The sequence below is a fragment of the Aethalodelphis obliquidens genome, unplaced genomic scaffold (genome assembly GCF_003676395.1).
Source record: "Aethalodelphis obliquidens isolate GAN/ISIS:26980383/991018 unplaced genomic scaffold, ASM367639v1 scaffold37, whole genome shotgun sequence".
Lineage (NCBI taxonomy): Eukaryota > Metazoa > Chordata > Mammalia > Artiodactyla > Delphinidae > Aethalodelphis > Aethalodelphis obliquidens.
In genome coordinates this window covers 504,893-526,231 of record NW_020837981.1, presented here as the reverse complement: position 1 = coordinate 526,231, position 21,339 = coordinate 504,893, and the positions used below count along the sequence as shown (strand labels likewise).

General features: G+C 58.6%; 3 protein-coding genes across 3 annotated transcripts in view; 2 read left to right on the top strand and 1 right to left on the bottom strand.

Annotated features, from left to right (window-relative positions):
• Window positions 1-6,790, bottom strand: part of MMRN2 (multimerin 2) — an 18,260-nt gene extending 11,470 nt beyond the window's left edge. Inside the window, exon 1 of the mRNA XM_027129669.1 lies at window positions 5,703-6,790. Coding sequence (XP_026985470.1) covers window positions 5,703-5,860 — 158 coding nt within the window. The 5' untranslated portion in view covers window positions 5,861-6,790. The remainder of the gene's footprint in view (window positions 1-5,702) is intronic.
• A 110-nt stretch (window positions 6,791-6,900) lies between these two features.
• SNCG (synuclein gamma) lies at window positions 6,901-11,588 on the top strand. The gene is made up of 5 exons (XM_027129673.1): window positions 6,901-7,130; window positions 7,953-7,994; window positions 8,318-8,445; window positions 11,057-11,128; window positions 11,370-11,588. Exons 1-5 carry the CDS (start codon window positions 7,010-7,012, stop codon window positions 11,388-11,390), a joined length of 384 nt encoding a protein of 127 aa, XP_026985474.1. The 5' UTR covers window positions 6,901-7,009; the 3' UTR covers window positions 11,391-11,588.
• A 4,738-nt stretch (window positions 11,589-16,326) lies between these two features.
• ADIRF (adipogenesis regulatory factor) lies at window positions 16,327-19,705 on the top strand. The gene is made up of 3 exons (XM_027129667.1): window positions 16,327-17,558; window positions 19,252-19,314; window positions 19,513-19,705. The coding sequence occupies exons 1-3, from the start codon at window positions 17,498-17,500 to the stop codon at window positions 19,617-19,619; spliced, it is 231 nt and encodes a 76-aa protein (XP_026985468.1). The 5' UTR covers window positions 16,327-17,497; the 3' UTR covers window positions 19,620-19,705.
• The last annotated feature ends 1,634 nt before the right edge of the window (window positions 19,706-21,339 follow it).

Below are 21,339 nucleotides of genomic sequence, written 5' to 3'. Positions count from 1 at the left end.
ACACATCAGTAAATAGAATAGCCTTGAACCTCTCAACAGCAGTACCAGACACTAAAACATAGTGGAGAATCACCTTCACAATACTGAAGGAAAATTATTTCCAATTTAGAATCCTATACCCAGCCTAATTATCAATTTAAGGAGCACAAAATTAAGACATTTTCAACAAGCCAGATTGATTTCAAAGCATTTCCCTCCCCAGGACCCTCATCAGGGAGCTACTAGAGCAGTGGTTTGCAATCTTGCCATCAGACCTTCACATCAGAAGCGTCCTGTGGCACTTTAAAAATGTGAGCCTACAGGCCTCACCCCAGGCCAGTTAAAGGAGATTCTCTGGGATTAAGGCCTGGTCTTCTGCATTTTAATGCTCTCTGGGTCATTCTAAGGCATAGCCCAGGATTGAGGACCACTGTGCCAGAAATGTTCCACCAAAACAAGAGAGAACACCAAGAAACAGGAAATCATGGCATCAGGAAACAAGAGTTCCAGCACAGAAACGAGGTAAAGGGAGACCCCAGGACAATGACAGGCAGGGGGTGAGTGAGCAATGGTCCAGCCTAGAGCACGGCTAGAGGCTCTGAGAGAGGCGTCTCCAAGAAGACACAGGTGGTCAAACACCTGACAGGAATGAAGGTGGAGAGCAGATGTGGACAACTGGCTGAGAGTTTGGAATTGAACGATGACAAAGACACTAAGCAAAAGGAAAAAAAAAGAAAAAAAAACTAAGCAAAAGGAAAAAAACTAAAACAAAGACAATTGTTTATTTCAGGGAAAACCAAAAGTGTGCAGGGAGGAAAAAGGACGCATAGGCTTTCCAGGACATACAGACTGTTACATCTACTCAATTTGGCCATTGTAGCAGGAAAGCCGACACTGACAGGATGTAAATAATGGGCATGGCTGCGTTCTAATAAAACTTTATTTACAAAACAGGTGGGGAGCCAGATTTGACCCACCATGCCAGAGTTTTCCAAGCCCTGCTTATGTGTGTGTATAACTAATAAAAACGAAACTTAAAAATAAAATAATTTCTATCTGGAAGAGAAAATGCAGATGAACAGGTAAGAACATTTTGGAAGACAACGAATGAGGAGTTCCTCATCTAACTGTTATGACTGACTCTAATGCCAAGGAATGAAAACAGTGGGACGTGAATTCCCCAGTGGTCCAGCGGTTAAGACCCTGCGCTTTTGATGCCGAGGGTGCGGGTTCAATCCCTGGTCTGGGAACTAAGATCCCACAAACTCTGCGGGTGTGGCCAAAAAAATAAAATCAATCCAGAAAACAGTGGGACGTTGGCACAAGATTTGTCAAGCCAGTCAGTGGGAACAGAGACCCGGAAGAGACCCGTACATCCCCGAGGGACTAGTAAATGGTAAAAGGGACATGTGAAAATCAGGATGGAAGCAAAGGATGTGCACGCAACACAGAAATAGGGGACTGTGAAAGTGCTGGGCCCAGAGGTTAGGGCCGGGGGGCAAGGTGGCCACCTGCACAGACTGTTTCAAGGATCAGCGACTGCAGCCCGCACCTTGCCCTGGGCCCCATGGAAATTCCTGGAACATGCTCAGACCTAGAGAGAAGTTATTTCTGTAAACCAGTTGTTCTCAACGGGGCGTGTGTTGGGAGGAGAGGGGATTCGCCCCAGGTGTATTTGGCAATGTCAATAGTGCAAGGCTGAGAAACACCCGCTGTAAACTAAGTTCTGCTTGTCGCGTGCCCTCTGAACGGCTGCAGAGGGTCCAGGAGGCCTGTACCCTGGGAGCACCGGGTCTGGGCTAGCCTGCAGGGAGTGACCGGGACTTTCCACCTCGGGTTCCTAGAACTGGAAGCAGTGCTGCCCACCCTTCCTGCCCAGGAACTTTCTCTCCTGACCTGCCCAAACCTCAGGCTCCAGCAGCCGCCGTTCTCCCTGCCCACGCTCCCCTCCCTTGGCACAGTACAGGCTGCTGGCCCAGAAGCCTGGGAACATTCCTGACCTTTGCTTTGGTTTCCTCCGGCTCTTGGCGGTTTCTCGCTGGTACACTGAGCCCCCGGCCCAGCTCGCTGAAGCGCCCCATTGTTCTCACTGCCTCCTGGCCTCGGGCCCTGGCCCTCTTGGCACTCTCATCTCCCAGTGGTCTACTGAGAGGCAGGTGCCAGCCTAGAAATGAGCGTGAGGGTCTCCAGCCTGCTTTGGGCCTGTCCTGGGCCTCTGACATGGCCTCTGATGCCCTCCTGCCCCAGGCAGGAGAGAGTCTGCTGCCCCCCTTGGAGCTTCTAATAGGAACTGGGAGGCCTGGGCTCTCCTCCCTTCCCTGTCCCTGGACTCAGGGTGACCTTGAGCAAGGCCCTTCCTCCTGTCCTGAAAGTGTGGAGAAGACTCCCACTCCCAGCCCCTCCGTGGGGAGAGGCTATAAGGAAGGCAGAGAAAGCCTGCGGCAGGGAAAGGACTGTTAGCCTGAGCCTCCTGAATTATAAATGCGCTGCTGCTATGGCCCATTGGGACACTTAAGTGCCTCTTAACCAGCCAGTAAAACGTACCTCCGACTGCCCTTTAAGTCTTTCTGTGGAAGGAAGTTGTGTTCTTAGCATGCTGGCTCTCTGAGGTCCTGGATGCGGCTGTGATTGTGATGACTCCATGGGAGAAGTTTGCCGGGCTTGGTCTCTGAGCCACAGAGGAGCCCAAGGCCCACTTGGTGTCCATCCCTGAGCATAGCTCACGCCAGTGGGGCTCTTCCCTGTTAGTGCTCAGGGCCCTGTGCCTTGGAGAACAGATACAGGTGCAGGAGGTACAGCTTGGCCCGGAGACCAGCGGTCTGGGCTCCACTCTGCTCCTGTGTGACCTCCAGAGATATGCGCGACTCCTCTGGGCCACAAGCTCCCAGCTGCAAAAGTTGCAAACGCTCCTTGTGGAGACACTGATGCTGGTGACCGGGGCCAGCTGGGCTGTTGGGAGGAGCGGCTCCTACACTCCCACCCCTCTTAGGGGAGACAGAACTGAGGACACCTGGGATTTGCAGCCCAGCCGATGTGGGCCTGACCCATCACTTAGGAGCTGTGTGGCCCCTGGTGGCGACCCCACCCCTCTGAGCCTCACAACATGTAAAGTGGAGAGAACAGGGGCGACCTTGCAGTACTGTCACAACAATGTGGAGATAGAGCACCTTGCCTGGGTCTTAGCTCAGTCCCCTCAGCAGGCTCAGTCCTGCCTGGGAAGCGCTCATGTGTCTGAGGAACCCACATCCTAACCTCCTGCTCTCTTCACCCCCACGAAAGCCTGGGATCAAAGAAAGAGCCTCTTCCCCACAAAGTCCAAATACCCACGCTGCTGGCTCACTGGGCCCAGCCCCACGGGCTCCTGGGTGACCTAGGAAGCACCAACCATGTCCCTCCTGCATCCTGAGACCTGGCATCCAGCACCACATTGTTTTGTTCGAGCTTCTCCTTTCAAAGGGCCTTTTTTTTCTTTTAAATTTATTTATTTTTATTTATTTGGTTGCGCCGGGTCTTAGGTGGGGCTCGCAGGCTCCTTAGTTGCGGTACACGAACTCTTAGCTGCGGCATGCATGTGGGATCTAGTTCCCTGACCAGGGATCGAACCCAGGCGCCCTACGTTGGGAGCGCAGAGTCTTAGACACTGTGCCACCAGGGAAGTCCACAAGGCATCTTATCTGGGTCTGTGTCCAGGGCCTACCCTGGCCCCCAGGCCCTGGATACAGGTATGAGGGGCAAATGCAGGGCAGGGCCCTGGCTCTGGCAGCCAGGGGGCGGGCCCACCAGGCTCGTGGCGGGTGGCGTGGGTGGTGTGGTGCCCCTGCTTGGCTGTGGAGAGCCTGTCCGCCTCCCCTTCCCCATAGCAGGAGCAGGGCTGGGGCTGCGTTTCCGCCTCTCCCCTCACGGGAACACGGGAAGCAATCAGCCTGAGGAAGCCGCGCGGCACTTCCTTCCTTTCTCACCAGACCCTCCGGAGGCCTCGACAACCTGGGCTTGACCTGTGGGGCCTGCAGCTTTTGGGTTGTAGGCAGGAGACCAGCAGGCCCGATGGGACCCCCTGGAGGTTCCTGGGACCAGGGCTTGGGACTCCTGCCTGGGCACACACACCTGCACACACTGAGACCACCAGGCCATGGCTGAGTGACCCCCTCAGGCCTTGAGCAGTCCGGAGACCCACCCTCCCTGGGGCTAATGGAACGCAGTCTCTCCCCACAGCCTCGGGGTGGGAGTGGGGGAGAAAGAGAAGCATCTCCTACCTCCTGCCCAGCCGCTTGGGCCCCTCATACTCCCTTTCATCAGAGGGAGGCCGGCCACCCAGAGACAGGGGCTTGGAGTTGGGGGCTTTGGGGAGGGAAGGCTGGATCCTTGGTCCTGAAATCAGAGCTGGGTGACTGGGTTCCCCCACCAAGAGCCATGTGCACCTCCCAGCTCTGAGCAGAACTGGGAATGGCGCAGGAAAGGGGGTCTCTCCAGGCCCAACTTCTCCCCTCTCCTCCCACATGGCCCGCCCCTCCATCACCTAGCGGCAGTGCACACTCGCTTGCTCTCACCCTCCTGCCTCTCCCTGGTCAGATCTGCTTTCAGGCAAGTGTGTAACAAACACATTCACCTTGAAGTGTCAGAGCTGTATGAGAACTGTCCCAGGAAGGTTTGGGCCAGGCCCACGTGACGGTGAATCTCGGCCAGCCAGACGGGAGACTCGTAAATTGGCCCCTCTCACCCTCCAAATCCTTACAGATGCCCTCAACCAAGTCTGGTTTGGGCGGGCAGGGGGAGGGGGGGAATAGGCACCCCTGGGACTGGGACCAGAGTATGATCTCTAGAGTCAGACTCGGATCCTGGTTCTAGCTCTCCTCAGCTGTGTGACCGTAGCCAGCTGCTTAGCCTCTCTGAGCCCCAGGCTCCTCTGTAACCGGGGCTGTAAGGAGGATTGAGGTAACACGTGGCAAGATGCCTAGCCCAGGGGTGGGTCCGATAAATGGCACCTGCTGCTCTGCCTGAGGGGTACCCTGAGGAGGGACCCGCATTCCCAGCACCTTATCAGCAGGAGGATCCCTGGCCCTGGACACACAAAAAGGCTGGAAAAGGGTGTCCTGGTCTAGCCATAACACCATGCCGCCCATTTCCAGAGGGCTGCTGAAGCAGAGCTCGCTGGGTGCCACAGCCTCCTTTTTGTTCTTGAAATAGAGCAGGGCACCCCGTCTGCTCGCTGCTCGACTGTTAGGGCCAGGATGAGGGCCCATGCCAGTCCCCCTGGGCGCTCAGATCCAAATCCAGTCCCCAGGAGCATCTGTCTTCTATGGCTTAGGCCGGGCCAGCCTCAACTGGGCTCAGCTTTCAGAACTGACTTACTTCGAAGAATAGGAGCCACTCCCAGGTCAGCTAGAAACTTCCAGAACCCCAGCCCCTCAGCACCCTGGTGGTCAATGGCATAGAGTGCTCCGCCCTGTCCAACCTCCAGGCCCCTTCCCTGCCATGGGTAGGCGGGGAACTTCCTGCAGTCCTTAGGCTGGGCCCTGCGGTACCCAGTCCGGGCCGGCTGGGGGTGGCCTCCTAAAGGGGAGCCTGCCACCTAGCACCTCATTCAGCCTCACAGCTGGTCCAGCAGGTAGATAGCATGAGCCCATTTCACGTATGGGTAACTGAAGTCCAGAGAGTCCCTGCTTTGGCTGAGCTGGGACTCAGATCCTGTACCACTTCCTCCCCCAGGTCCAGGCCCTCCTTACCGTCTGACGGGGTCCCTGTCCTCAGCCTCTGCCCTCCAGACCCCAGGTGGCCTGGGGCTGTGTGGATCGGAGAACCTGGTACTGGGGACCTGGGCCCAGGCTCCCAGCAGCCCCCAGCCCAGGGGCCCCCCGACGCTGAGCAGCAGTGTCAGGATCATCTTGGCTTGGGGCGGACTCAGCCTCTGTGGGTGACTCCAGAAACTACCAGCGCTGGTGACGTTGTCTTCAAGTTAAGTCTCAGAAGGAAAAAAAAAGCACGGGGACAACAAAGAGAGGAAGTGGCCTGGGCCGGCCCACCCGGTGAGTCTCGTCCGGCCCCCCTCACCCTCGGCCTGGTCCCCACTGGGGCAGCCAACAACGCAGGCCAGTTCCCGTGTGCCCTGGGAGGAATCGGGTCCGGGACATTGGGGGTGTGGGAGACAGGGGGGGAGGCAGCCCCACCAAGCGTGTCCCCACGGGAATCAGGAGAACCGCACCAGCACAGAGGCGGGGCAGCAGGAAGCGGTCGGATCAGCCTCAGGGAACCTGCTGCCCATCCATGCTGGTGGCCAGGAAGTGGGGGGCACTCGTGCCTACTCAGCACCTCTCACCACTGGGCAGTGGGAGCCAGCAGACAGGTGGAGGCTCAGAAGGACAAAGGAGCTGTCCTAGGGTCGCACAGTCTGTAGCTGGGGCCAGGGCCTGGGTCAGCTCTTTGTGGCTCAGCTCCTCCACCTGGCCTTGCCCGAGCCCCAGGATGGGGGCATCCGTGGTGCTGGTGAGAAGTTGGGTAGCCCAGGCCAGTCTGGGAGGTTGGCCACTCTTGCCTGACAGACCGGCTTGGTCCTGACCCCTGCCCTACCTGGGACGCTGGTAACAGAGGCACCTCCCCTCTCTGTGCCTGCCCCCCTCTGTGACCCCTCTCTGCCCCAGATGTACACAGATACAACAGCCCCAGGCCTGGGAGCACCCAGTCAAGGCTGCCCCTGTGGGTGCGCAGGGCGGCAAATGAATGAAGGGCAGTGATGGATAAGAATGTGTCCGGCCCTCTATGGCCCCTCCAGGGAGGGCAGGGGACAGGAGGGGAGGGTTGAGCCAGCAGGGGCTCGGGAACCCTGGGAGAAGGGGGCGGCGAGCCTGCTTCCTCCCTCCCTCCTTCCCCGCCCCCACCCCTGGGCTGGCTGGGCTCCCATCAGCCGCCGCTGCATCATCATTATTTCATTGGCGGCAATAAGAGGCAGCAGTAGGGACAGCAGCTGCGGCAGCACTCGAGCCAGCTCCAGTCACAGTTCGCCCGGGGAGTCAGGCCCCCGTCCCTGCCCACAGCCATGGACGTCTTCAAGAAGGGCTTCTCCATCGCCAAGGAGGGTGTGGTGGGCGCCGTGGAGAAGACCAAGCAGGGGGTGACAGAGGCTGCTGAGAAGACCAAGGAGGGTGTCATGTATGTGGGTGAGTTTGGGCGTGGCAGGGCCTGGCGGCGCAGGGCAGCTTGGTGGCCGCTCAGTTACCTGGGCCTGACTTTATCCCCCAGCCCCTGGGAGGCGTTTTGAGAGGGATGAGGACGTGGCAGTTGAGTCAGGGTCTCCCAGCCCTGGAGGACCGCCACTCTCCCACACACCCCATTGTCTGTTTGGCCTCCTCAGGGCCCCAGGGGCCTCTGGGACAGAACAGCAAGGGAGGCACTTAGCCCTCAGACACACCTGTTTGTGCGCACACAGATGCACACACCAGCGGCCCCGCCCAGCACCACCCACAGGCCCCCTAACTCGGGTAAGAAGCCACACTGAGCCTGGAGCCCCGCGGACTGAGCAAGCAGGGGCTCAGCAGCCAGGCCACGGGCCCCCACCCCTCCCAGAGGGAAGGGGCGCATCAGGCGAGATGAGACCAGCCCTCAGTGTCCTGTCCAGCCTCCCGTGCACCCCACCCCCATCAGCTCCTTCCGAAGAGGAGGCTGAGCCGATGACTCAGCTCTCGTTGACCCTGTCCTGCGCTGCTTCCGAGGCCCAGGCCATACCCACATGAGGTCCAGACCCTACCTCAGGCCTGGTCTCTCTCGTCCCCCCATCCTGTCCTGTCCACTTCCCATCCGTCCCCTTCCTCCAGACACAGCAGGAAGTGGCCTTTGAAAGGATGGCCGGCCCCCAGACACCATCCTTACCTCCCACTGACCCTGCAGCTTGTCCAGCTGTTCTGTGGTGTGTTTACCTGGCCCACTCCCCCACTCCCAACACCAGGAGTGGGACTGGGCTGACGCCTCCACTTCCTCCACAGGAGCCAAGACCAAGGAAGGTGTTGTGCAGAGTGTGACCTCAGGTGAGGAGCCCCAGTACCCGGGGACATGGAGGCTAGGACATGCAGGGACTTTTGCACCCTGGTGCTAAAGGCCCAAGCCCAGGCACCTCCTTTCCCCCCTGCTGTACACGGACCCAGATTTCTCCAGAATCTGGGGCTAGACCCAGGGTGGACTGCCCCCATCGTCGTCAGAGCTCCCCTGGAGTCAGAAAGGGGACAGCCTAAGGTCTCCAGTAGAGCCAGCATTTTGAGCGCCCTGGGAAAGGGGCTACTCTGGCCTGACGGGAAGGCCAGGCCTGGGTGGGGTGGGGTCAGGGCCAAAGCCAGCCAGATTCCTCCCACAGTGGCTGAGAAGACCAAGGAGCACGCCAACGCCGTGAGCGAGGCCGTGGTCTCCAGTGTCAACACCGTGGCCACCAAGACCGTAGAGGAAGCAGAGAACATCGCTATCACCTCCAGAGTGGTGCGCAAGGTGAGACCTGGTCCCCAGCCCTGGCCCTCAGACCTGTCCCATCCTTTCCCCTGGGCCCCAGGGAGGCCAGCTGGGGAGGAGGCACTATCACCCCACTGACATACAGGGGAATGGAGACTCAGGGGCCCTGGTCTGCGTTTGGTGTTGTCACATCCATTAAGTCCTGGAATCCCTACGACCACCCCTGTGAGCAGAGCTGTGTGGGGCCCAGTTGGAATGAGGCTCAAAACCACATTCTCCTGATGGCGCTCAGCATTTAGGAGACACCCCATTCCACTAGCGAAAGCGGGGTCCTGAGGGCCCCAAGTGGTGACGGGCGGCCTCCCACGGGCAGTGGACACCAGCTCAGAGCTGCCAGGTCACCGCCAACCCAGTGTCCAGCCTCCCTCCGGGCCTGGCGGGGCAGGGCCTCCTCCAAGGAGCAGCAGGGAAGCAGCGCCCCCTGGTGGCGGAAAAAGAGTGAGGGTTCTGACCACACCCTCTGCCTCCACCTTTGCGAGCGTGCGTGTGTGCGTGCTTGTGCCTGGTGTGAGTGTGCCCGTGTGTGTGTGTGTGTGCGCGCGCACGCACACGCGCCGGGCAACAGAGAGCACAGGAGCAGGGGAGCACTCCCAGGGGGTGGAGGCTAGCTGGGAGAACTGTCCCAGAACCCACCACAGAAAGACTCTGCTTGAAGCATTTTACACCTACTAACTCATTTCTTTGGCCCCAAATCCCATGAGACAGGGTGTGGAAATGAGGCCCAGAGAGATATGGTAATCAAGGTCCCATGGCTAGTCTGAGTGAGCCTGCAATTCTCTGGGCAGCCTGGGTCCCGAGACTGTGCTCTGAAAGGGAGACTCTGAGCAGGAGATCGGGAGATCATGGTGGGAGCATTGTGGGCAGGAGGTTTTCCTATTCCAGAGATGTGCCGTCTCAGCTCTGTACGAGGCTGTGCTTTAGAAAGCTCTCCTACCTGGCACAGGCCCCGAGGGGCCTGTAGAGTCCCAGGCACCCAGCACTAAGAATCCCTGCTCCAGGGAGTGGGTGGGTGGAAGGGTAGGGGGTCACCCTGCCCCTGGCTCTGGGGGCAGCACCAAGGCGTCTGTTTCCAGGGCCAGCACAAGGTCTCCGGATCCTAGGAACAGGCAGGTGCCCTTGCTCCTGGTTCCCAGCTCTGCCTCGTCCTAGCTCTGTGACCTTGGGAAGCTACTCGACCTCTCGGGGCCTCCATGTTTTCAGCTGTAAAATGCCTGGGGTGGGGGGAGGGTGGGGCTGAGAGTATCCATTTCACTGGGCTGAGATGATGCAGGGAAATGGCCCCCATGAAGCAGCTTCGCCTTGCTCGTGGTGAGCACCCGACAAAGGGAGGTGACTACATCATCAGTGCCTCTGGGCACTACCCAAATGTACCCCAGGAGATCCCAGGCCCCTCCCTCCCCCATCCCCCAGCAAAAGAGGCCTTGGGATGGGGCCAGGCTGCCGCTGCACCTCTGAGCAGAAGCCTGGGCACTCCTCTCTGACTTTGGAGGAGGGCTGGTGAGCCCGTGGAGCTACCCCAAGGAAGACATTTCCTGGTGACACCCAAAAACCAGCCGTGACTCACCCTCCAGTGAACCGTAGAAGGATGCAGCACTGCCAGTCTGTCTGACCGTTCATGCCACTGGCCTCATGCCCCCACCCTGGGGCAGCAGGACTAGGTAGGCGGCCACCTGTCCTTTGCCTGGAGAGCCTGCCCCAACTCTGGCTGCCCCAGTCCACCAAGGGGCAGGATGGCCCCATGGTAACAGAGAGGTGGCAGGACCCTCCAGAGGTCGGAGCTGAGACTAGTGTCCAAGCTGATCACCCAGTCTGGCCCAGCCTACCAGCTTCACACGACCACCCCCAGGCAGGCCGCCATCTCAGGCAAGCGCCTGGCTGGGTGGAGGTGGATAGAAGGAGACAGGAAGTGGGAGAGGACCGTATAACCGCTGCTGGTTCCAGCCAGACCTGCCTGAGCCCAGTGCCCATCCAGGAGGCAGGGAGAAGGAAAGTGGGTGGCACTCATGCTACTGGGATAGGGTTGGGCCTGGAGCAAGCCAGACCTGATCCCTGCAAGCCTCACTGCTTTGACCTCCGAGACCTTAAGCTGGATACCTGGCCTCTCTAGGCATAGGGTCCCCATGTGAATGGTGATAGCATGCACCTCCTCCTAGGGCTCTTTGGGGTCACAGGAGGACAAGGGTATGTGATCATGTGATTCAGGAACGCTGAGGGTGGGATCAGGCCTAGTGCTTCAGGGGCCACTGCCCACTCCACCTCACTGGGCTTCCTCATGGAGGAGGCCCAACCAGGGACTGTCAGTGACTCAGCATCTGCTTTTGGGGGTGAAGCTGGGCTCAAGGGTACTTGGTACCCCCGGCAGGCCTTGGCATCATCAGGCAGAGCCCCCGCTGTGAATCCTTACGTGAGTCTCTATCACCTCCAAGGTCAGTCTGGCCCTCATACCTCTGTCACCTCCAGCCCTCCACATAGAGCAAGATGATGAGGGCCTCTGCTCATCTTTGAGGCCAGGGTGACAAGGCCCTGCATGCAAGGAGCTGGGGACTCTGTGCCCTCCACCTGGTCCCACATCCCCTTTGCTTTCCCACAGGAGGACCTGCAGCAACCTGCCCCCTCGCAGGAGGACGAGGCGCCCAAAGTGGAAGAGGAAGTGGCTGAGGCGGTAGGACCTGGGCTCCTGGTGTTACAGGGGGGTCCCTGGGCAAGCTGCTTCCCTCCTGGGGCCCCAGAGCCCTCAAGGGAGCCTCTTGACCTGCAGGCCCCTGAGCCTGAGTGTGAGGTCTCCTCATGGATGGCCCCCTCAGGGCAGAGGGGCACAGATGACACCTGTCCCCACCCCGCCCAGGGTGGCCACTGAGGGCTGGGGCCCCAGAGCTGTGTGTGAAAGTCTCTCTCTCTCCCAGACCAAGAGTGGAGGAGATTAGAGGGCTGCAGGTGAGCTCGGAGGCCATGGTCCCCACGTCCTTCCCTGGCTGCCCACAGGCTAGTCCTCCCATGCTGCCGCCACCACCATCACCTGCCTCCCTTGTTCCCTCACCCCCTCTGGTCCTTCTGACCCCACCGATGCTGCTATGAATTTTTTTTTTAATGATTCCAAATAAAACTCAAATCCCTACTGCATACCTGCTCAGGCCTCCTGTCTGTGCTGCCTCATTCATGAAGATGCCCTCTGGGCCCTCCTGGGAACAGGAGCTGGGCCAGGTATGCTACGGGAACACCTGGGCGTTTCTAGAACCTACTGATAGCGGGCACTGCCTTCAGGGAGTCCCCCTGCACCGCCACCCCGCCATTGCCGTTTTTTGTTTTTTGTTTTTCGGCCATGCTGCGTGGCTTGCAGGATCTCAGTTCCCCGACCAGGGATTGAAACCAGGCCACCCCCACTGGTTTTTCACATGGAGGTGGCAGCCCTGCTTTTGGCTCGGGCAGACACCTTCAAGGACACACTGTCCGCTGGAGCATGAGGCCGGGATGCCCCAGGTTTTGAGCTTTGGCTCACCCTCTGAGAATGGACCCCACTGACGACAGAGGGTGAGGATGGGCCTCCTGGGCCTTCCCTCCACGTGTGTCCTCGGTGGAAAAGTTCCTTCTGGGAACAGGGACACCTAACGCCCCTCCCTGGAGCAGATGGTAACTTTCAAAGATGGTTAGTCTAAACCCATAGTAGGGACTCTTTGCATCCTCCTCTGCGAAGAAGGACGTGACCCCAGGGTTCCTCCCGCCTGGTCCCACCCAGCCTTGAGCTCCCCACCAAGCTGGACCTGGGCTTTCCCTTTCACCGAAGAGTTCTGTCAAGTATCATTAGAAAACACAACAGCTTAGAAGCAGAAGAGCCAGCCTCCGCCTTGAGAGAAAAAGAGTAAAAACAACATTTGTTGAGCTCCTCCCAGGTGTGGGACACTGTACTGAGTGCTTTACCTCCTTTAATCCTCAAAACAAATGGCACGTCCCAGTTTCGTTGACAATGAACTGAGAAACAGTTAAATAACTTGCCCCAGGGCACAAAGCTAGGAAGCTGGGACCCGGGCAGAAGTCCAGGTGGCCTCGCTCCAGAGCCAGGCAGCTGATTCCCATGCTCTGCTCCGTCCACCCGGACTGCGGGGGCTCCAGTGGCGTTATGGCAGATGCTGCCACCCCCAAGGTTTCAAAACAACCCGGGGACCAGGGTGGTCGTTGTCCTACACGAAGGGCTATTGGCATCACGCCCTGGAGTCTTGTCAGAGGTGCCTGAGCAGAGAGCAAGGCTCCCTTTCCTTTGACAGCCAGTTTGGGTTCAGAGCATCTAAGTGGCTCGCCCCAGCCCTCCAGCCCTGGGTGTGGGCACCAAAACTTGAGTCCACACCACCCTCCCACCCTGCCTCTGTGGTGGGGAGCAGAGGTCAAGGGCAGCCCTGGGGGCTGGGAACCAGTCAAACACAGCTGAGCTTCGTTGTATCCCAGCCTGCCGGTCATGGGTATCCACGGCTGAGGAGGCAGAAAGGAGCAGTGAGCTGCTGCTCTTGCAGCCCCCAAACCCTACCGTGGGAGGAATGAAGGGTCTGGAAGAGGTGCGGGCAGTCCCAGGTGTTCCTGCTCCGGGCTCAGACACTGCTCATGAGCAGGCCTGTGCGTGCCCCAGGAGGAGGGCATCTGGGGCCTGGGCTTGCCGGAGAGAAAGCGGGGAGGAGCTGGGCCCTCTCAGGTAACTGGGGGAGGAGGACACCTAGACTCGGCCCCTGGGGTCCCAGTGCCCTCTCCTCTGCTGAAGGAACCTGGGAGGGTCCCTGCTGCTTGCCCCCCGCTCTCACCCCCATATTCAGGGCCAGTTCCTGTGATCAAACAACAAGGTCTGCCTGGTCCAGGTAGCCTCTTCCCCATCCCATGGGCACTGCAGTGCTCTTTGCCTTTAAGCCCCCTATTATGTGCTGTGGGATCTGTGGGGCTGCACCTGACTTCCCTAGAGGAGTTACTGCTCTCCCCCCATCCTCTCCTTATCCGAGAAGCGTCAGGCACCCTGTCCCTTTTTTTTTTTTTTCGGTAGGTGGCAGTTTTGTTTTATTTTTTAATATTTATTTATTTATTTTGGCTGCGCCGGGTCTTAGTTGTAGCACTTGGGATCTTCATTGCGGCATACGGACTCTTAGTTGCGGCGTGCATGTGGGATCTAGTTCCCGGACCAGGGATAGAACCCGGGCCCCCTGCATTGGGAGCATGGAGTCTTACCCACTAGACCACCAGGGAAGTCCCAGTAGGTGGCAGGTTTTTGGGGGGGTTTTTTTGTGGTACGCGGGCGTCTTACTGTTGTGCCCTCTCCCGTTGCGGAGCACAGGCTCCGGACGCGCAGGCTCAGTGGCCATGGCTCACGGGCCTAGCCGCCCTGCAGCATGTGGGATCTTCCCGGACCGGGGCACGAACCCGTGTCCCCTGCATCGGCAGGCGGACTCTCAACCACTGTGCCACCAGGGAAGCCCAGGTGGCAGTTTTAATAAGAGAACTTACATATGAGGCTTGTCTTGGGTGGCCACAAGATGAATAGATCTCTGCCCCAGCCCACCAAAATCTTAAAAGTTAACAGAGGACTTAACTCGGGTCAGTCATATATTCAATCCAGAGGGTTTCAACAACACCTTACTCTGTCAAGGCTGTGTCCTTGAAATGGCCGCTGGTATGGGAATTGCAGGCAGGACATACATTCCAAGGACAGGGGAGGGGGTGAGGAGCCTCTGATTGCCCAGGTCCAGCTCGCAAGGCAACCAACAGTTACACCCTCTTGATGACCTCTTCCAGCATTGCTGTAACAGATTTTTCAATCATCTACCAAGTATCAGGCAAGGTGCTTGACTCTGAGGAACCAAACTAAGCAAACTAGGTATGCTCTCTCCTCTCCAATTGCTCGGAATCTTGGAGGTGTCAGGGAGGAAGAAATTTTCCTTTACCTTTCTAGGTTCTTCTGGCTGGTTCAAAGAATCATACTGACATGAGACAGATTGACAGGAGAAAATCAAAATTTAATAGCGTGTATACATGGGACAGACCCAGGAAAACTGAGTAACTTGTCAAAATGGCTGAAGCCTTCACCTTAAATAGCATCTTCAGCTAAAGACAAAAGAGGATCTTGGGGCTAGAGATTTGGGGAAGAAGGCAATTGACATGGAGATGGAAAAGCAAATGTTCGGTAAATAAATGTTTGCTGGGCCATGTATGACAATGGGACACAGAGAGGAATTTTAACAAATAGACTTTTTTCGGTTCCTCCCTGTCTACACACCTAGTTCATACTCTAGTTATTTATGGCGATAGCTCTATTCCTGTAAGGCCCTCTCTCTAAATTCAGCTAAGGGGAAAGATCAAAGTTTTTCCCTGAGTCTTTTGGGCCTTGATTGTTTTCACCTTGAAATAACTGGCTTGCCAAAATGACATTTTGGAGTGTCAAATTTTGCTCTCCTACAGAGGGAAGAGAGAGAATTTGAAAAGCAATCACTGAAGTCTGGTGTCATGTTCGGGAAGTACAGAATGCTGGGAGGCCCAATCTGGCATACTTCATCTAATCTGTGATAGTTAAGGAAGGCTTCCCAGAGGTTGTGATATATACTTTTTTAATTTATTTATTTATTTATTTTTTGGCTGCGTTCGGTCTTTGCTCCTGTGCGCCGGCTTTCTTTAGTTGTGGCGACTGGGGGCTACTCTTCGTTGCGTTGTGCAGGCCTCTCATTGTGGTGGCTTCTCTTGTTGCGGAGCACGGGCTCTAGGGCGCACAGGCTTCAGTAGTTGTGGCGCACGGGCTTAGTTGCTCTGCATGGGGGATCTTCCTGGACCAGGTCTCAAACCTGTGTCCCCTGCATTGGCAGGCGGATTCTTAACCACTGGACCACCAGGGAAGCCCGTGGTTGTGATATTTTCGATGAAACTGGAAGGATGAGTAAGAATTAGCAAGATTAAGGGGGCCTTCCCTCCCCCCACCTTGAAGGACCCTCAGCTGAGTGTCAGGCATCCATCAGCCCAGTTAATCCTCACCGTAACACTCTGGGGAGATTCTGGTATTGTGCCCCCACCGTCAGGCTTGATGAGGCTCCTTGAGACACTGAGGCGCAGAGAGATGAAGGAACTTGCCCTGGGGGTATGTGAACCCAAGAGGTCTGACTCCGGTGCCTGAGGCTTTACAGCCACTCAACTGTCCGTTTTGTCGCCTGCTTGGGCCCAAAAGCCCCTCCCAGAGAGGCTGCTGCCTCCCAGTCTCGCTCCTTGCCCACTGGGCCTGGTGCCAAATAGCAACAGCAGCTCAGTGGTGAGCTAACTTGGAGCCGTGTAAAAGGCCTTCCTGGCTAAAGGGACTGGTGCTGCTGGTGGTTTTTCAGGAGGGCTGGCAGGCCTGGGGCAGGGTCTGGGCGGGCCTCGCCGGAGTCCAGGAGGTACCATCAGGCGGCTCTGCAGCGCCTTCGTGCTCGAGGCTGGACCAGGCTCAAGGCCGGGAGGGGCGGGGCAGGGCGGGGCAGCTGCTTTCTTAGTCTGCATTTGGTGTCCCATCCCCCCACCTGATCTCAGCGCCTGCCCCTTCCTCTTGCCCGGGAATCCTTCTCCCTTAATCAATTTCGTGTGTGTGTGTTTCCATATACCCCACACCAGGGGCTGACCCTCCAAGGCTTATCCACCCCTCCCCACGCATTACAGGCAGAGCTTGGGCCAGCCGAGTGGACCTGGGTAGGTGGGAGCTTCCCAGAGCTCCAAAATAAGGGAGACCCCGACGGACGTGCAGAAACAGGCCCAAAGAGGATGAATCAGAGAGCAGCCTTAGAGAGGGTCGAGCCGCCGCACCCAGACGCTTCTCTGGCCCCTTTCTCTCGGACCAGTGAACCTCGCACGGGAGCGCTCCCTAATAAAGCTCACTTGAAGCTTTCCTCTGTTTCGCGGTGCCGTTTGTTAAGATCCGAGCTTACAGTGCCTCGAGGGTCTTTTGCTTTTTCTGGGATCCCTGGTTGCCCTACTGACGCTCAGGTCACTAACTCCCCTCCCAGCGCCCCCGCTCGTCACCACGCCCCGCGCGCCGGTCCCAGGAGTGGTGACCTGAGAGGCCTGCGGCTTGGCCGCTCTCTTCCTCGCTGTTCGGCCTGGGGTGCTTCCTGCCCAAGTCGTTGGGCTTTGGTGACCGACAACGATTTCCTTGCGTTGGCTGGACACACACGGGCCGCCTTCTCCGTTACTCCCCCTCCACCTCAGGCTGCTTGGTCCCCAGCCAGGGTCGCACGCACGCCAGTGACTCACCCTCTCGGAAGGGGGTGGGATTTACTCGACCATCTCCCCACTGCGCTCCCTCCCTACCCCTGTCCCAGCAGCGGCTGGGCAGAGGGCCAGTCTGCAGTGTCTAGGCTGAGTGTATGGGGACCACCAGCTCGGCGTGGGTCAGGGCGCTAGGGTTTACAGCCCACCGACTCGGACTTGAGTCCCTGACATGTGAATTTGGGTGAAACCTAACTCGCCCTCTGTCCTCAATTGCTTCCTGTAAACTGCCAATAACACCTATTCCAAGAGTTGTGAAGGTTACACTAGAGGCTGTAAGCGTTAGGGCAGCGCCAGGCACAAGGTAAATGCTTAATAAAAGGCAGCTGCTATTATTAATTACAACTCCAGCCTGGAGATCCTGACCTGGTGCTGACCCCGCGCTCACAGGTTGGGGAATCTTCAGGGTCAAAGAGGAAAAGTCCCGCTCACGCGGTAGAGGGAGATTGGTGCGCCCCCCTCTGCCCCCAGCCGCTCTCTGGACCCCTGATCCAGTCCCTCTGCAGCCCCGAGGCCCGCTCCAGACCCTCGGCCTTCCCACTACGGCCCGCCGGAGGCCAGGTTGTGCTTTCGGGCCGGCGGGGACTGGAGCAGGGCCCGGTCACTCCCCTGAGCTCGAGTGCTGGGAACCGCCCCGCGCCCCCTCCAACCCCCCTCCTTGCGGGGCGGGCCGGCCCTGGGGCGCCTTAAAAACCGGAGCTGGTGCTCGGGTCGCCGCCGCTTTGAGCAGGATCCAACGTCGCTACGGTTATCCTGAAGCACCTCGCAGACCCCAACAGCCATGGCCAGCAAAGGCTTGCAGGACCTGACGCAGCAAGTGCAGGGGGCGGCCCAGGAAGCGGGTGAGGACAGCGCGCGACCTGGGGCACATAGTGGGACCCCCGGGTGGACGCGGGGGTGGGGCCGGGGGCAGAAGCCTGGGGACTGCGCAGCCGGAAAGTCGGCGGGCGGTTCTGGCTAGGAAGGGCCCTCTCCGGAGCTGCAGGGACCCGGAAGGACGCCCACCCGGACCAGCCCGGGAATGATGCCTTGAGGGAAGTGGGAGAACAGCAGTGCCAGAGGAGTGGGGCGGGGGGGGGGGGTGCTTTGGGCATTGCCAGAGCCAATCCGAGGCAGCTGCTAGGGCCGGGAGCGGCCCCACCCTGGCCCTCGGGAGAGTGACGGTCCACGAGGAGAGCGCGCTCCGCCACCACGCCCGATCTCTGCCCGCCAGGTCCCAGAGGCGCACAGAAACAGGATGGGACGGGTGGCTTCAGACTCTCACCGGGCTTTGTTTTGAGCACTCCCCGCCCTCCTCCGAAATACTCATTTCCTCTTAAGTCCTCAGGCAGAGGATCTTCCCACCTTCATGCGGGCAGGGCAGGTCCCCAGTCTTAGTTTCTCCACCTCTGGCTCTTTCCCCCTCAGACCTGAGGTTATGCAGCTGGGGGCTGGGGATGGACTGGGGAGTAGGGTACGTGAGGAGACTTCAGCCCCACCAGCGGCAGCTCTTCCAGTCCCAGCTCAGCCTCCCTTGGGACTCCAGCTCCCAGTCTGTCCCAGTCAACAGACAACACCTAAACCAACCCCCTCCTTCATCAGTGCCCCAAGGAAAGCCCACAGTTGCTCCCCTGAGGCTAAAATGGTACCAGGAAGCCTCAGTCTACACTACCCTTCCTTCTGGGCCTCACTTTCCCCATCTGTAAGCTGAGTGCAGAGTCTCCTTCCCTGTGGTCTTGACTGTGCTACGTCAGACAGAGACCCCAGGGACCTCTTTGAGCAGTAGACCCAGGGTCTGCCTGACCCCTGTACCCCCTGGTCCCCAGGGTCTGGGTAAAGCAGGTCCTTTCCTGTTCAACAGCAAGGATGAGTCAGATCTCTGAAGGCCAGAGCCACCTGTCTGCCTACCGAGCAGGTGGGGACCCACCTGAGCCCCTGGAAACCCTGTTCTTCACAGGCACGAACTCCGGTCTAGAGGAGATGGCCTGACTTTGGAAGTTTCACCTACTTTCCACACTTCGTTTCCTAATGCCTTACGCTGCCTTCTCACGGAGGCATTGGCAGTCATTGCTTGTGTGCCCTCTGGGGAGAGGCACAGGAGACAGGCGGTGGTGAGAGGGCCTTGCAAAGTGGAAGCCCCAGTGCTCTAAGTGTGGGAATTCAGGCATCTGGGCCAAGCCTCGGGGGAGAAGTTGTTAAAGGCGGCAGGGTTCTCCCTGGGCTGTGCCCAGCAGTAGCCACAGCCCAGATGCCAATTCCAGCCTGGCCCAGCCCTGCCTTCCTTCCTCACTTGGATATTTTTGCAGCAATCCTGGAGAGGCAAGGGAAGCAGGCCAGAGGGGAGGAGCCCAGAGTTACAAATAAACAAGAACAACCTGGAGTCATGGAAAGGGCTCATGCCCCTCACTGAGTGGCCTTGGTCAAAGAACTTTACCTCAGTGGCATCCATCCCTGGGCCTGTAGGACAGACCACTCTAGAGAACAGATAAGGTTGGCAATGGTGGGGCCCCTGTGGTTGGTGGTATCTCAACAGGATCCCACATGTCTCTGTTCTAGTGACGGCGGCTGGAGCAGCAACTCAGCAAGTGGTGGATGAGACCACAGAGACAGGGCAGAAAGGTGGGCTGGTGGGCAGGAGGGTGGACAGCCCCAGCGCGGCCCTGCCCTCCACCCAGCCCTTGCCCAGACACACCTTCTCCTCTGCAGACGCTCTACCAGCATTTCTTCCTGGGGAGGGAGACCCAGGCCAGGCTAACCCCGCAGGGCTGTGGTTCCCCAGGGCCCCGCACTCAACTGCCCTATCCTTTCCTTTCCCAGCCATGGACCAGGTTGCCAAGTCTACCCAGGAAACCATCGACAAGACTGCTAACCAGGCCTCTGAGGCTTTCTCGGGTTTGGGGAAAATACTCCGCCTCCTGAAATGACAGAAGGGAGACATGGGTGACTCCCTTCCAGGCCCGGAGCTCTAGCAGGCTCTTGGCGGGCCACCTCATTAAAGCACATATGCCTACTCTGTGTCCACTTAATGCCTCCTCCCAAACTGGGCCCAGCCCTCCCTCACTTAGAGCAGAGGCTCAGGTATCCAGAAACTCAGCCCTGACGTCCAGAGTCCTGGCATTCCAAATTCGGAAACCCAGACGGATTGTCCAATAACTCATTTCCCATGTCTTAACCGTGCGTCCAGACTCCCACTTATCCGAAGTTCAACCCCCCCATCTAGATACGTGACCCTCTCCCGCTCTATTGCCCCTGCCCCCGATTCCAAAACCGCTCCCTCAGCTCCAGGAACCCGCCCCTTCCTAGGAGGGGGATACTCGGTGCCCATATCCTCGAGGAGCTCAGGTCTGGGCGGGGGCCTCAGGAACTTCTCCCAGTGAGCTAAGCCCGGGGCGGGGGGCTGGAAGCATCGAGGCATCCCAGGGCCAGGCGCCCTCGAGGACTTAAGGGGGCAGGAATTCTTGGGGAAGAGGGGGGACGCAGGGACGGAGCTTTTGGCCATCATCACCCTACGCCGCCCGCCCGGTGCTTGCGCGACTGTCGCACCCGACGGTGAGTCACGGGGCCGGACCGGGAGGGCGAGGACACGCCCCGAAGATCTGAGTCCCACCCAGTTGTGTTTGGCGCGGTCGCCAGGAGCTCCGCCCAAGACGCGCCTCCTTGGGAGGTGCCTGCGGCGCACGGGGCGGTGCACGTGGGCGCGGCGCACGTGGGCGTGAAGCGCTGGGACCCGGCTGTGTGCGTGCGCGCGCTAGGCCACTCCCTCGGGTACCCCTTCCCTTCCGGATGCGCCTGTACTTTCTGGCCCAGCGCGGAGGTCGACTTTTTTATCGGGCAGGTTTCCCCAGAGGGTCTAGAGTTCGCTTAAACCTTATTCCCTCCGACCTCCCCAGCACGTGTCCACGTGTCCATGCACGCGATACCAACCCTGGGTAAGTCCTGTTGATGGGTGACTCAGTGTTGCCACAGGATAAGGTCCAGCCATGGCGCCGGCCGCTGGCTTCCCTATTCATCCGAACCCCCGCCACACCTCGGCAGGTGACGGCCCGTTCCGTTTCCCCACCTCCACGCCTTTGCACACACTATTCCTTCTGTCCGTAATGATCTCGTTCTCTTCTGGATGAGCACATACGTAGTCATGCCGTTTCAACTCACTAATATTGGCTACACAGCACTTCTTAGTTCTGGGGAGATTGAGGAAAAAAACCGTCATCTTTCCTTCACACGCTGACTCGGGGCCGGCTTTCCCAGAGGCGTTCCAGACATGCCAGCAGGGGGCAGTGTCGTCGTGTCCACCCCCTATCCCTCCCCTTCACACCCCACAGGTGACCTTTCCCTTCTCCGATCTGAGATCCCTCCCAAGGAAGCAACAGGTCTCCTCCCTAACCCTTAGCATCTCTCACCCTCACCCCAGGGCCAGGCCCAGTTTCATGCTTGGTTCCTGTTGCTGACTGTCCCCCAAAGAAGGGCTCAGCTGCAAAATGGGCGAAGGCCTAAAGGGAAGGTCCTTGAAGAGATACCTGGGGTAATCTGGAGGTGCTTCCAGCATTTCCAGGAGCCCCTCCCCCCAGGAGAGGACGCCAGGGTTGGGAGAGACCACCTGGGGCCACAGCAGGAGGCAGGTGGGGCTGGACTGGCAGAGCCCTC

Bases quoted from the DNA above. Each gene is read 5' to 3' on its own strand.
- SNCG (XM_027129673.1), top strand. From the start codon at position 7,010: ATGGACGTCTTCAAGAAGGGCTTCTCCATCGCCAAGGAGGGTGTGGTG. The intron at 7,131-7,952 runs GTGAGTTTGGGC...CTTCCTCCACAG, and splicing joins GGAGGGTGTCATGTATGTGG to GAGCCAAGACCAAGGAAGGT. The intron at 11,129-11,369 runs GTAGGACCTGGG...TCTCTCTCCCAG, and splicing joins AAGAGGAAGTGGCTGAGGCG to ACCAAGAGTGGAGGAGATTA.
- ADIRF (XM_027129667.1), top strand. From the start codon at position 17,498: ATGGCCAGCAAAGGCTTGCAGGACCTGACGCAGCAAGTGCAGGGGGCG. The intron at 17,559-19,251 runs GTGAGGACAGCG...TCTCTGTTCTAG, and splicing joins GGGGGCGGCCCAGGAAGCGG to TGACGGCGGCTGGAGCAGCA. The intron at 19,315-19,512 runs GTGGGCTGGTGG...TTCCTTTCCCAG, and splicing joins CACAGAGACAGGGCAGAAAG to CCATGGACCAGGTTGCCAAG.